The 15,016-nt window shown below is 36.8% G+C and overlaps 1 protein-coding gene across 1 annotated transcript in view; it reads right to left on the reverse strand.

Annotated features, from left to right (window-relative positions):
* Positions 1-15,016, reverse strand: part of DCDC1 (doublecortin domain containing 1) — a 429,528-nt gene that overhangs the window by 373,163 nt on the left and 41,349 nt on the right. The window contains exon 5 of the mRNA XM_068988045.1: positions 10,096-10,301. Within this exon, the coding sequence (XP_068844146.1) occupies positions 10,096-10,301 (206 nt within the window). The remainder of the gene's footprint in view (positions 1-10,095; positions 10,302-15,016) is intronic.

Below are 15,016 nucleotides of genomic sequence, written 5' to 3' on the forward strand. Positions count from 1 at the left end.
GCTCCAGTACTTTGGCCACCTCATGCGAAGAGTTGACTCATTGGAAAAGACTCTGATGCTGGGAGGGATTGGGGGCAGGAAGAAAAGGGGACGACAGAGGATGAGATGGCTGGACGGCATCACTGACTCAATGGACGTGAGTTTGAGTGAACTCTGGGAGTTGGTGATGGACAGGGAGGCCTGGCATGCTGCAATTCATGGGGTCGCAAAGAGTCGGACATGACTGAGCGACTGAACTGAACTGAATATATGTCTAATTTAAAATCATTTCATCTTAAATTTATATTGTTATTAAAAGTCTTATAAAAGCAGCAAATAAAATTTTTGATCAATGTTATAAAATTATGCTGTAACTAAAGTATGTGTAATTTTTGTCCTGATTTTGATTAAGGGTTCACTCTCTCCTTTTGACTCAAGGAAGGCTATAATTATTTTGACTGGTATAAGTCAATTATGGTGATCTCATGCTCCCTATTAGTGAATGATCTGGGGATGCTGCTGCTGCTAAGTCACTCCAGTCGTGTCTGACTCTGTGCAACCCATAGACGGCAGCCCACCAGGCTCTGCCGTCCCTGGATACTCCAGGCAAGAACACTGGAGTGAGTTGCCATTGCTTTCTCCAGATCTGGGGATAAACACAATCTATTTCTAGCCAATATGACACAAGAAGGGCTTCTGGGAAAGACTTCTTCACTCATAGTGAAGAGATAATCCTTTTCTGCCTCTAGACAAATTACACCAGTTTGTGCAGTGGCCATCCTGTTAACAATATATGAGAGAAGACAAAATCCAGAAAACTATAGAGAACATAACTGGACTCCTGTCATACTATGTATGAAGACTCCCTACCTCTGGATTTCTTGCTTCTTTTTTGCTTAAATCTGTTTGAATCAGTATCTTCTACTATTTGTAGCTATAGTCATCCCAACCAATAGAAAAAAAAAAAAGACTCAATCTCCTCAAACAAGAAACATTGTTTCCGCCAACTCAGTGAGTATTATTAGCATGGGAAATAGATTGCAACAGTAATCACTATATAAACCTAAGAAGCAAACTATTTAAGAACCCAAAGAAGAACTTAAGAAGAAATTTAGCAAGCTGTGAAAATGAATAGATAACTATGAAATTAATTCACTAATTTACTAAAAATATTTCACCTCTGGAAATTAATTCTACTTGCTCAGTAGAAGAGAACTACACTTTATCATAAATATTTTGAGAAAGGGAATCAGTTATTATACTTCTTTTGCTAACTGAAAGACTGTCAAATACATTACAAATTTTCAATGAATTAACACATAATAAAATGTAAGACTTTCTATTTAAGACAAACATTTTGCAATGACTTATAATAAATATTATAACCACTTTTTAATTTGAAGATGCCAGGAAATTGGCTGAATTTGCACCTATCATTTACTTCTTGTTCTTACTAAGTATTAATAGCTAAAAGTTGTTGCATCATTTGGCATTCTCATCAGTCATCTGTGAGATTTCCAGTTACTTCAGATTTTCATCAACTCAGTATTGTCAGTCTTTTTAATTTTACCCATTCTAACAAGCTGGATAGAAAAGACAGAGAAACCAGAGATCAAATTGCCAATATCTGTTGGATTATCAAAAAAGTAACAGACTTCCATAAAAACATCTACTTCTGCTTTATTGACTATGCCAAAACCTTTGACTGCGTGGATCACAATAAACTGTGGAAAATTCTGAAGAGATGGGAATACCAGACCATCTGACCTGCCTCCTGAGAAATCTGTATGCAGGTCAAGAAGCAACAGTTAGAACCAGACATGGAACAACAGATGGGTTCCAAATCGGGAAAGAAGTACGTCAAGGCTGTATATTGTCACTTTGCTTATTAACTTATATGCAGAGTACATCATGAGAAATGCTGGGCTGTATGAAGCACAAGCTGGAATCAAGATTGCCGGGAGAAATATCACTAACCTCAGATACGCAGCAACTGAACTGACTGATTCTAACATGTATGCAGTGGTAACTCATTGTGGATTTAATCAGCATTTCTTTGATGCTTAATAACATTGAGCATCTTTTCATGTGCTATAGTTTATTTCTAGGTCTCTTAGTAGTGTTCAAATCTTTTGATCTTTTCTATTGAGCTGTTTGCCTTCTTACCATTAGCAGAGATTTACACACATACATATATACACGCTGAGTGCACATTGTCAGATGTGTGCTTTCTGAATATTTTGTCTCCAGTCTATGGCTAGATTTTTCATTTCTGTTGTTGTTTTTAGAAGGACAGAAGGTTTAAAATTTTAGGTAAAGTAGATATAATAAGTTTTGTTTCATTTTTAGTTCAGACTTTTTAGCCTAGCTAAAAAATCTTTGCCTACCTCAAGCCTGTAAAAAAGAAAAAATGTCTCTTCTGGGAATTTTTCAGTTTTACTCTTTGATGAAGTACGGATTGGAGTAATTTCTTATACAAATATCTAATTTTCACCAATATTTGTCAAAAAAAGGACTGTCTTTTCCTCGCTAAATTATCAAGATTAATTTGCTATTATATGTGTGGGTCAATTTCTGAAATTTCTTTTTTCTTTCATTGCACTTTATATGTATTCTGATGCCAACAGTATTCTGTCTTGATTATTTTAGCTTTGTAACAAATGTTGAAATAAATGTTAAAATGAGGTAGTATAAGACTTCTAAATTTGACCTTCCAATTCTTCTGCATTTCCTAAGATTTTATTGATCTTTTTGGATCCACGATTAACTTTTCTGGTCTCTTCATGAACCCCCTACAAGTTCAATAAACTTCCTTCCCTCCGACTGATCAAAATAGGAATGACTCCCTTGCCTGCATGTACTGCCACAGCTGTTTCCTTTTTACATCTCTGTTAGTTCTTTCTCTGGTATGTGCTTGGGCCAGGTCTTGTGGGAGTTACTCTGTCCATAAGTAACTTAGTGTTTAGCCAAGATACAAGCGGGACCCTAGGCAAAATTTGGGAAATTTTCTCTAAATATGTCCTTCATCTGTGGCATTTCATGATAGATTACAGCCATTTCAGCCTCCCAGAACTTTGATGTCTTGTGGAGACCACTGTGCTTTCTTGGATTCTCTCTCCCCAGACCAAGTCCAAAAATTGCCTCTAGAGATAAAGATAAGGTAAACTGTAAGACACACTTCCATTTTTCCTGTTCTCTCCGGCATGGTAGTCTGGTGCTTCCAGGTGCCTAATGTTTAAACACAGCTGTCTTGTATTTTTTGTGCAGTTTTCAGTTATTTAAAATGGGATGGCTAGTCTGATACTAGCTTTTCTGTTACGGCTGTAAAAAGATGTCTCAAATTTTGTTAATGGTTATGTTAACTCATTTTCCTAGGCAGCACTAGTGGTAAAGAACCCAACTGCCAGTGCAGGAGACATAAGAGACATGGGCTCGATCCCTGGGCAGACAGATCCCCTGGAGGAGAGCATGGCAACCTACTCCAGTATTTTTGCCTGGAGAATCCCTCGGACAGAGGAGCCTGGCCAGCTATGGTCCACTGGGTCGCGAAGGGTCGGACATGACTGAAGCAAATTAGCACACATAGCACACAGCTCATTTTTAGGTGAGAACGCATAGGAATTGGAATGTGACAAACAGTATATTTGTGGCAGTTTCACATAACAAAAAAAAATAATGTTCTTCAAGTCCAAAAATGGATTCTAGTCCTAGCTATCCCAGTTAATCCACTTTGGATATGGCAGTTAACTTACCTAAGTCACCATTTTCTAAGTTAGCAATTTTTCTAATAGTCCAATAGTTAGATTATTAGATAAAATTGTATTATTTCATAAAATTCTGTAATTATAATGTCCAAAAATTAAGCTTCAACAAGGATACCTTAATGGTAATGTATATATGAAAAACTAATTTAATAAATGCTTCAATTTAACCATTACTGTTATATGTTCCTAGCAATTTAAATGTATCAAGATAAAAAATGTAAGTATAAAAGCTATTACAATTTTAATAAAAAACAAAAATAAATTTATCTTTTCAGATTTAATATCATGTTTATGTTTTAACTGTTTAGGGGAGTTAAAGCATAAAGTTAAAGACTGTCCTTAATTACCATCTGTAACATAAATAAATGTTTAGACTGAAAGTTATCATTTGTTTTTATTCTAGCTAAGGAAATCCACCTCCCTCCTTATGATTTCATGCAAAAAAAAAATTCTTGCTGCCAAGTAATCACTTATAATGTTCTGAAATAATATTTTAATTGTATAACCCTAAAATTCATACTACATAAATAGAAGACAACTGGCAATCCATGGCCTCTTGAGAATAAACTGTATCATCAATTTCTATATTTTTAAAAATTCTGCTTTCATATTTTTTAACCTGATATTAAACCCTGGTTATCGATAATAGACTAATTTTTAAAGCAATAATAGTATCAATGGGCTTTTGCTCATATATCATAAAAAGCTCTTTAAAGAACTTCCAACATAAATAATCATGACCTCTCCTGTTGGAATCCATTTTGTTACTCCAGCTGCTACCTTTTGAATCTCTTAAAATGTTCTCTAAATTCTTTAATTCACATTGTGTGGAAAATCTCTGTTATAGCTGCTGATATGTACGTGAACATTCCACAGTCATGCTGTGGAATTTTGTATGTTGTATTTTTTTTTTTAAACTAAATTGGGCCTTTCCTATTTGTCCTTTAATTTAAGTATACTCGGTTTACAATATTGTATCAGTTTCAGGTATATAGAAAAATGATTGTTATATATATATTTTCAGATTATTTTCCATTAGAGGTTATATAAGATATTAAGTACAGTTCCCTGTGAAAGTGAAAGTGAAGTCACTCAGTCGTGCCCGACCCTTTGCGACCCCATGGACTGTAGCCTACCAGGCTCCTCCGTCCATGGGATTTTCCAGGCAAGAGTACTGGAGTGGGGTGCCATTGCCTTCTCCACAGTTCCCTGTGCTGTATAGTAAATCCTTGCTGTTTATCTGTTTTATGTGTATTTGGTTGTATCTGTTAATCCCCTACTCCTAATTTATCCCTCCCAACCTCCCTTTGCAGTTTCGTAATCATAGTTTGTTTTCTACGTCTGTGAACCTGTTTCTGTTTGTACAGATTCATTTGTAGTATTCTTTAGATTCCACATATAAGTGATACCATTTGTAAGAAAATTTATCTTCCTCTGATTTCACTTATTATGATATTATCTAGGTTCGTCTCAGTCACTGCAAATGGCAATATTTCATTCTTATCATGGCTGAGTAATATTCCCTTGTGTAAATATATCACATCTTCTTAAGCCCGATCTGGTGATGGACACTTGAGTTGTTTCCATATCTGGGCTATTGTAAGTAGTGTTGATAGGTATGCTGAGGTGTATGTATCTTTTCAAATTAAGAATTTTTGTCTTTTCTGGATATATGCCCAGGAATGGGATTGTTAGATAATATGGTAGCTCTATTTTTAGTTTTTAAACAAACATCCATACTGTTTTCCATAATGTTTGCATCAATTTATATTTGAAATGGACCTCTCTTTTATAAAAATATTTATTTAATTATATGGCTGTACCAAATCTTTGGAGAAGGCAATGGCACCCCACTCCAGTACTCTTGCTTGGAAAACCCCATGGAAGGAGGAGCCTGGAAGGCTGCAGTCCATGGGGTCCCTAGGAGTCCGACACGGCTGAGCGACTTCACTTTCACTTTTCACTCTCATGCATTGGAGAAGGAAATGGCAACCCACTCCAGTGTTCTTGCCTGGAGAATCCCAGGGACGGGGGAGCCCGGTGGGCTGCTGTCTATGGGGTCACACAGAGTCGGACACGACTGAAGCGACTTAGCAGCAGCAGCACCAAATCTTAGTTGCAGCATGTAGGACCATTTGCTGTGGTGCTCAAACTCTTGGTTGCAGCACGTGGGATCTAGTTCCTGACCAGGGATGGAATCCACACCCTCCTCACTGAGAGTGAGGATTCTTAGCCACAGGGAAGTCCCAAGGGTCTTTCTTAAACTTCTTAATGTTTTTTGTTGTTGCTGTTTATTGAACTATTTTTCAAACTAACAAATGGTAAATATCATAGAAGTCTAAATTTCCCTCTGACTTAAAGGCATTTGATATGTCTATAATTTATTTATATCCTAACTGTCCTATGTGAGTAATTCCCTCAATACTTATGTGATCTTTCACCAGTAACAGGGAAAAATCACTGCAATGAAATATATTTACATACAAATATTAAGGGAATATTTACTTTTTTTCTAAGTCAGACTTACTATACATATACTACTCCCATCTTGCTAACTTGTTGACATTTTCCTTTTTCATGATTTCTGAACTCCTTGTACTAGTTCTCATAGCAACTAGTGACCTAATTTCCCATAAATTATTTTCTGTCACACAACTTATCTTTCTCTTATACCACATGAGAAATGGAAATACAGAACAAACAGAAGACTGTGAAAATTCCCATCAATTTGTAAGTTTGAGGTTTTATAACACCACAGAACAAGAGTTCTTAAATTTTAGTGGGACTAGGCAACATCTGGAGACATCTGCTGAAATTCAGATTCCCAAGCTCAAGAGATTCTTGATAGGCTCGGAGTGGGGCCCAGAAGTCTGAATTTTTAACATACAGACAAGATGATTCTGATGTAGGTTTTCTCAGAAAGTCACTAGCATTATGTTCACAATAGAGTAAAGGAAGATAGAGGGGGGACTAGGAGAGAGGCATCCAAGAAAGAAGAGAGAAAAAGATAATCTCCAGGTTGAAGGTGAAGGGACTAGGGTGGTTATAGGGAATAATCAGGTCAAACTGGAGAGTGAGATAACATGGGTTTTTTCCATTCTTTCATTGATTTCATTATCTTTTTCATCATTTCCACCACTGTAATCTCATGCTATTAGTGATAGAACACAGAAAGCTAGCAAAAAACAAATAAAATATAACTATTAACTGCTGAGAAAAAGATAAAGATGTCACACAAAGGAGATGCTATCCAGGTGGCTCAGTAGTAAAGAATCCACTTGCTAATGCAGGAGAGGCAGGAGACCTGGATTCAACCCCTGGGTCAGGAAGATCCCCTGGAGGGGGAAATGGCAACCCACTCCAGTATTCTTGCCGGGACAATCCCCTGGACAGAGGAGCCTGGTGGGCTATAGTCCATAGAGTCTTAAAAGAGTTAGACATGACTGAGCACACGTCCTGGATAATACAATACTTAATACTCACACAGCTTAATACTTCTTCTCTGACAAAGATTCCAGGAGGTAACTGAGGGAAAATAAAACTTATCTACCACAATGCTAACCTCAAAAAGCTATATATCTAAAGGAGTTTTCATTTTACATTTACTTTGCATTTGTGCCCACAAATTTTTCCTAATATCTTTTTCAACACATGGATAATGTTTAGCCAATGCCCATAGTAGTGGGTGCTGTGTGATTACTAAAATCATACAAAGTAATTCTAAAACCACCTGATTCCAATTTCAAGGGGATGGACCATCATTCTGATATTCTAGAGTATAGAGAAGAATGGTATCACTTTTGCCCTCATTGAAACTTTTTAATTAGTTAACCTTTTAACCTTTATTTTGATTATGTATCTATTACTGAAATACAATTACTTCTCCTTGACTCCATTCTGAGTATCAGAGGGGACTTTTAAGCTCCAACTACCTTATTTTATCACCCATCTTATATAACTCCCTCATTTCACTGCAGTAACCTTCACCATATTAGAGTCCTTTACTTTTTACTCCAGTTTTATATTACTTAGCAATAATCTAAAAATAGCCATTAGTTCCTGATATTCCTAATATTTTATCATAAAGGAGAAAATAATGTATGTTTTTTCCTATGTCTATACCACCTTTTTAGTCCTACTGCTGATCTGATATTAACTGATAAATGGGCATTGCCCTGTGATTATCAACAAACCTTTCAAAATTTAAATTTTATACAAAAAATAATTAGCTAGCCTTATTTTCCCTCCAAAAAGTTCTATCAACACCCAACACCAGTGTTTAACTGCCTTCTCTCTTTTACTGCATTCTTAAAAGTAATATTGAGACAAATGTTTACAAACACATTTATTACTGAATCATCTTCTGACTTTTATAAAAATTGTGACAGTTCTCTAAATTTTACAAACTGAAGAAAAAAGTAAGTGAAAGAATTCTTTGAACATCCAGTTTTAAATAAATTGACCTCTCACGTCAAAAAGCAAAACAGCAGTGACATTTTTGTTTTATACTCAACCTTTCATCTAAGAACATGTTATCTGTAAGAGTGACTATTACCCCAATTTTACCACTGAGGCATAGAATTACAGAGATTGAACTGAAGTGAACTCAAGAGGTTATCTAATCTAGCTTCCATCTCCAGGAATGACTACATTTGAACAAGAGATGTCCACATTCTCTATTTTTCAAAATCTCCAGGGAAGATGTTACAACTTGCCTTAGCAATTTGCTCTGGTGTGTAATATCCCTCATTTCACTTATAGTCCAAATCTGCAGATAAGAAGGAAATAAAATCCAGTTTCCCAGCTCCTCAGTAAATATTCTTACGCAGATGTAGTTATAAAACATCTACAAAAATAAGTCGATGAGAAATAGATATTTCAATAATAAAAATTTCTAATATCTAGTCAACTATTCACCTGTTTTAAGCAATATTCATTTTGAAAATATTCTGGTATAACAAAATGATTCATAGCTATCTTCATTTCAAAATAAATGTTTCCCATTAATAAGAAAAATAAATTCTATTAGATCTGTATTTATGAGTCCTAAAGAGAAGAATGGGCTTCCCTGGTAGCTCAGCTGGTAAAGAATCTGCCTCTAATGCAGAAGACCCCGGTTCAACTCCTGGGCAGGAAGATCCTCTGGAGAAGGGACAGACCACCCACTCCAGTATTCTTGGACTTCCCTGGTGGCTCAGATGGTAAAGAAGCCACCTGCAGTGCAGGAGACACAGGTTTGATTCCTGGGTTGGGAAGGTCCCCTGGAGGAGGGCATGGCAACCCACTCTAGTCCTCCTGCCTGGAGAATCCCCACAGACACAGAAGCCTGGCAGGGGCTACAGTCCGTTGGGGTCACAAAGAGTCAGAGATGAAAGAGTGACCCAGCACAAGCATAAAGAGAATGGCAAGATAAGAATTTAATGGGAACTTTCTGAGTGCCAGGCATTGTACTCCACACATAATATCACACTGAACACTAACATCAGTTTTATCAGATAGGCATGTTACTATCACTAGTTTTCAGATAAAGAAATTGAGACTCAAAGTAAGTTATAAAAGGTCTTATAGATAGTGAATGGCAAAGCTAGGATTAAAACCTAAATAGTTTGGTTATGTTTCACTGTCTCTCTAATCCATATTTAATAAATTTTCATTGCTTTCATTATTATTATCAAGCTACTTTAAGATTCACTGAAAAATCCTTACCTGAATGAAGACTCCCCTCCCCTCCACCAAATTCCCATTAGTTTCTCTGTATTTTTAAATATTCAAAGACCTGGGAAGTACAAGCACCTTCTTAAAAAAATGCATTTATATGACAATGCTTTAAAATTTGTTTCTTAAAGTTTGATGAATTGTTACATGATTTTTCTTAGCCCTATCCAGATTTACTTTTTTTTAATGCATATGGATACTTTTAAACTGAATCGTTGCTATTTCAGATGTCATTGGTTACTTTGAAGAGTAGAGGGGCTTCTAGGTTTTAACTACTCTTCTAAATGAAAAGGAGCAGGTTTGAGCTTTGAAGCTAGTTAAATTGACTTCAACCTAAATACCCTGTAAAGTATTATAACCAACTGGAATGTTTCCTCAAGTGTAAACATAACTTTTACCTAAGGAAATGGCCAAGTATGTTGGCCAAATTATTTCCTGAAATGCTGTTGCTTAAGTAAGTTATGTTGTAAGTGCAATAAACATACTTCTAAACAGCTGAATTCTTGCATTCCATATAATGACTCCTTAATATTTCAGTTTATTTGCTGACAGTGATATACAGAAGGAAAAAACACATTTCAAGAGCCATAAAAACTTTGAGATTTAATTTTTACTTCAATATTTAATACAAAATTACCTTTTTCATTGTTTCCTTTCCCACTGTAATCTCATGCCCATCCTGCCCCATGCCATTCTTAAAGAGTAGAATTCGGGCTGAGGTCTTCTCAATAAGTTTCTGCATTCTAATAGAAAGAACAGGCTTGGTTTTCCGTCTTCTGACATCAGTAGGAAGCATCAGCCCATTCATTGTCCAGGTTACTTTCTTCATTAACAACAGATGGTCTAGAAGAGATTTTTTTAAAGTCAAGTCAATATTTGGCTTCGAAATTAAAAATGGACATATCGCGCTTCCCCTCCCCCTATCACCTATATTGTATACACCAGCTAGTCTCCATTTAGATGCTGGTTTCCTAAAATGCTACCACCAGGTTCCCACTAACCGTGACATAAGCTGTAGCAAGCTGTCTGCTCTGATAGCCTGCATAAATCATCATTTCTGAAGGGAACAGATGCTCAGGGTATGAAAGAGTAATACCACAATTTAGTCCTAATTAAAATTCACCTTAGCATGCCTCTATCACTGATCACGTGCACTGAGCTGAAAGCGTCCATTGAAAGGGTCTAAGATCCTTTGCTTACTATTAAACAACATAGGTCCTGAATTTTTGTGTTCTTTAAGGGTGGGAAAACATTTTTTTCCTCTTCAATATGATTATTAACCATGTTGCTTTAAAGAAGACGACCTCCAAATAGTAGCCTTATACACAATTCTTCTCTTGTGACTAGAATGAAGGTGCCTTCTAGGACATCTTTGGTAAGAGATTGAAACTATTTCACTAAAAATGAAACTCTGTTTTTCATTAACAATTTACTCTGACCCATATATTTTCTGGGATTCCCTGGTGGCTCAGACGGTAAAGGGTCTGCCTGCAATGCAGGAGATGCAAGTTCGATCCCCAGGTCGGGAAGATCTCCTGGAGAAGGAAATGGCAATCCACTCCAGTACTCTTGCCTAAAAATTCCATGGATGGAGGAGCCTGGTGGGCTACAGTCCATGGGGTCACAAAGAGTCGGACACGACTGAGCGACTTCACTCACCCATACATTTTCAAAGATGTGTGCATGAATATAAGTTTCAAAACTCCCACTAATATTAATGGGAGTGTAACTAAATTACTATGTATGACTTTGAAAATGTAAGGGTAAGAACAGAAGTGCAGTATATTGCAATACTAAGTTGCTGTCAGAATTCCTCTCTTTTCAAGAGGTTTCATTTCACAAATAAATAATTTGCACCTGAGTGTTTATTTGTGCATTCAATTTATTTTAGATTATATTTTCTGTTCACATAGATTACAAAAATACAATGATTCCTCCCTCATCTGCTTATCTGTCCTAAAAGAGAAACAAAATTTTGTTTGCATATAACTAAAAGTAGCTGCATTTATTTATTTACCCCAATTTCCAAATAACTCTTTGTATTAGCATTTACCTTGAAAGAAGCATGACCTTTTGAACTTAGAAATAGGACTTTATATAAAATCTTGATATGAAACATGAGCCAGTGGTTGTAAACAACTTTTAGGTCCCAGAACGGCTATATTAAATGTTCAAACAACTTTCTCTCTCTCTTTCTCCCCACCAACATATACAGACTACACATACATACATGTACACACATATACAGTGAGCAGAAATAAAAGCAAAACTTAGAGGATAAATTAAAACTAGGAGATTATAAATATGATTAAGATTTCAAGAGGAGAAAAAACTTAACAGAAATTAATGACATATTTTATCACTTTGTAATCAAATTGGAGGAGAAAAAAATGGCAACCCACTCCAGTATTCTTGCCTGGAGAATTCCAAGGACAGGACTGTAGCCTGGTGGGCTACAGTCCATGGATGGCAAAGACTTGGACACAACTTAGCAACTAAATAAATAGGAATTAGAATTAGGAAAATAAGTAGAAGTTAATGAGACCATATATGCCTGAAAGAATTGAAAACAGGTGGTCAAATAAATGTATATATGCACATGTATGTTCATAGCAGCACTACTCACAATAGTTAAAGATATAAACCAAATCTCTACCAATGGATAAATGGAAAAATAAATTGTAGAATATATATATATATATATGTGTGTGTGTGTATATTTTTATATGAAGGAATATTATTCAGCAATAAAAATAAAGTACTGATACATACTACAATGTGGATGATCCACAAAATATTAGGCTAAGTCAAAGAGCATAATGAAAAGATGCTCAACATCACTAATTACAAAGAAACGCAAATCAAAACAATAAGGTATCACCTCACAACAGTCAGAATGGCCATCAATAAAAAATCTACAAACAATAAATGCTGGAGAGGGTGTGCAAAAAAGGGAAGTTATTGGTGGGAATGTAAATTGATACAGTAACTAGAGAGAACAGCATGGAGGTTCCTTAGAAAACTTAAAATAGAACTACTATATGACACAGCCATCCCACTCTTCATCACATACCCAGAGAAAACCATAATTCAAAGAGACACATGGACCCCAATGTTTATTGCAGCACTATATACAATAGCCAGGACAAGGAAGCAACCTAAATGCCCACCGAGGGAGGAATGGATAAAGAAGAAGTACTATGTATATACAAGGGAATAGTTTTGTTGTTGTTTAGTTGCTAAGTCGTATCCAACTCTGTGCCCATGAACTGCAGCATGTGAGGCTTCCCTGTTCTTCACTATCTCCCACAGTTTGCTTAAACTCCATCCATAGCTGATGCTGCTGCTGCTGCTGAGTCACTTCAGTCATGTCCAACTCTGTGCGACCCCATAGACAGCAGCCCACTTGGCTCCCCCATCCCAGGGATTCTCCAGGCAAGAACACTGGAGTGGGTTGCCATTTCCTTCTCCAATGCGTGAAAGTGAAAAGTGAAAGGGAAGTCGCTCAGTCATGTCCGATTCTTAGCGACCCCACGGACTGCAGCCTACCAGGCTCCTCCGCCCATGGGATTCTCCAGGCAAGAGTACTAGAGTGGGGCGCCATTGGCTTCTATCCATTGAGTCGGTGATAACTATCTAACCATCTCATTCTCTGCCACCCTCTTCTCCTGTCCTCATCTTTTCCAGCATCGGGGTCTTTTCTACTGAGTTGGCTCTTTGCTTCAGGTGGCCAAAGTATTGGAGTTTCAGCTTAAGCTTCGATCCTTCCAATGAATACTCAGGGTTGATTTCCTTGTAAGACTGACCGGTTTGATCTTCTTGCAGTCCAAGGGACTCTCAAGAGTATTCTCCAGCACCACAATTCAAAAGCATCAATTCTTCAGCACTTAGCCTTGTTTATGGTCCAACTCTCACATCTGCACATGACTACTGGAAAAACCATAGCTTTGACAATATGGACCTTTGTTGGCAAAGCCAAGTCTCTGCTTAGTAATACGCTGACTAGGTTTGTCATAGCTTTTCTTCCAAGGAGCAAGCATCTTTTAATTTCATGGCTGCAGTCACCATCTGCACTAATTTTGGAGCCCAAGAAAATAAAATCTGTAACTGCTTGAACGTTTTCAACTTTCTATTTGCCATGAAGTGATGGGACCAGATACCATGATCTTAGTTTTTTAAATGTTGAGTTTCAAGCCAGCTTTTTCACTTTGCTCTTTCACTTTCATCAGAAGACTGTTTAGTTTCTCTTCACTTTCTGACTTTAGAGTGGTATCATCTGCATATTTGAGGTTGTTGATATTTCTCCAGGCAACCTTGATTCCAGCTTGTGATTCATCCCAGTCCAGCATTTTGAATAATGTGCTCTGCATACAAGTTAAATAAGCAGAGTGACCAAATACAGCCTTGACATACTCCTTTCCCAAATTGGAACCAGTCTATTGTTCCATTTTGTTCCATGTCTGTTCTAACTGTTGTTTCTTGACCCACATACAGGTTTCTCAGGAAACAGGTAAGGTGGTCTGGTATTCCCATCTCTTTAAAAATTTTCCACAGTTTGTTGTGATCCACATAATCAAAGGCTTTAGTATAGTCAATGAAGCAAAAGTAAATGTTTTTCTGAAATTCTCTGTGATCCAAGGAATTTTGGTAATTTGATCTCTGGTTCCTCTGCCTTTTTTAAGTCCAGTTTGGACCTCTGGAAGTTCTCAAATCATGTACTGTTGAAGACTAGCTTGAAGGATTTTGAGCATTACCTTGCAAGCATATGAACTGAGCGCAACTGTACAATAGTTTGAACTTGCATTGCCCTTCTTTAGGATTGGGATGAAAACTGACCTTTTTCAGTCCTGTGGCTACTGCTAAGTTCTCCAAATTTGCTGACATATTGAGTGCGGCCCTTTAACAGTATTATCTTTTAGGATTTGAAAGAGCTCAGCTGGAATTCCATCACCTCCACTAGCTTTGTTCATAGAAATGTTTCCTAAGGCCCACTTGGCTTCACACTTCAAGATGTCTGGCTCTAGGTGAGTGACCATCCATCATTGTTATTTAAGTCATTAAGACCTATTTTTATACAGTCCTTCTTTGTATTCTTGCCAGCTGTTCTTAATCTCTTTTGCTTCTGTTAGGTCCTTACCATTTCTGTCCTTTATCATGCCCATCCTCACATGAAATAGTCCCTTGATATATCCAATTTTTTTGAAGAGATATCTAGTCTTTCCCATTCTATTGTTTTCCTCTATTTCTTTGCATCATTCACTTAAGAAGGTCGTCTTATCTCTTCTTGTTATTCTCTTGCATTCATTTGGGTATATCGTTCCCTTTCTCCCTTTTGCTTCTCTTCTTTTTTCAGCTATTTGTAAAGCCTTCTCAGATAATCACTTTGCTTTCTTGCATTTCATTTTCTTTGGGATGATTTTGGTCACCACCTCCTTTACCATGTTATGAACCTCTGTCCATGGTTCTTCAGGCATTCTGTTTACCAGATCTAATCCTTTGAATCTCAGCCATAAAAAATGAAATTGTGCCATTAGCAGAGATGTGGATGGACCTAGAGA

Source organism: Capricornis sumatraensis, chromosome 16, assembly GCF_032405125.1.
Source record: "Capricornis sumatraensis isolate serow.1 chromosome 16, serow.2, whole genome shotgun sequence".
In the NCBI taxonomy this organism is placed as follows: domain Eukaryota; kingdom Metazoa; phylum Chordata; class Mammalia; order Artiodactyla; family Bovidae; genus Capricornis; species Capricornis sumatraensis.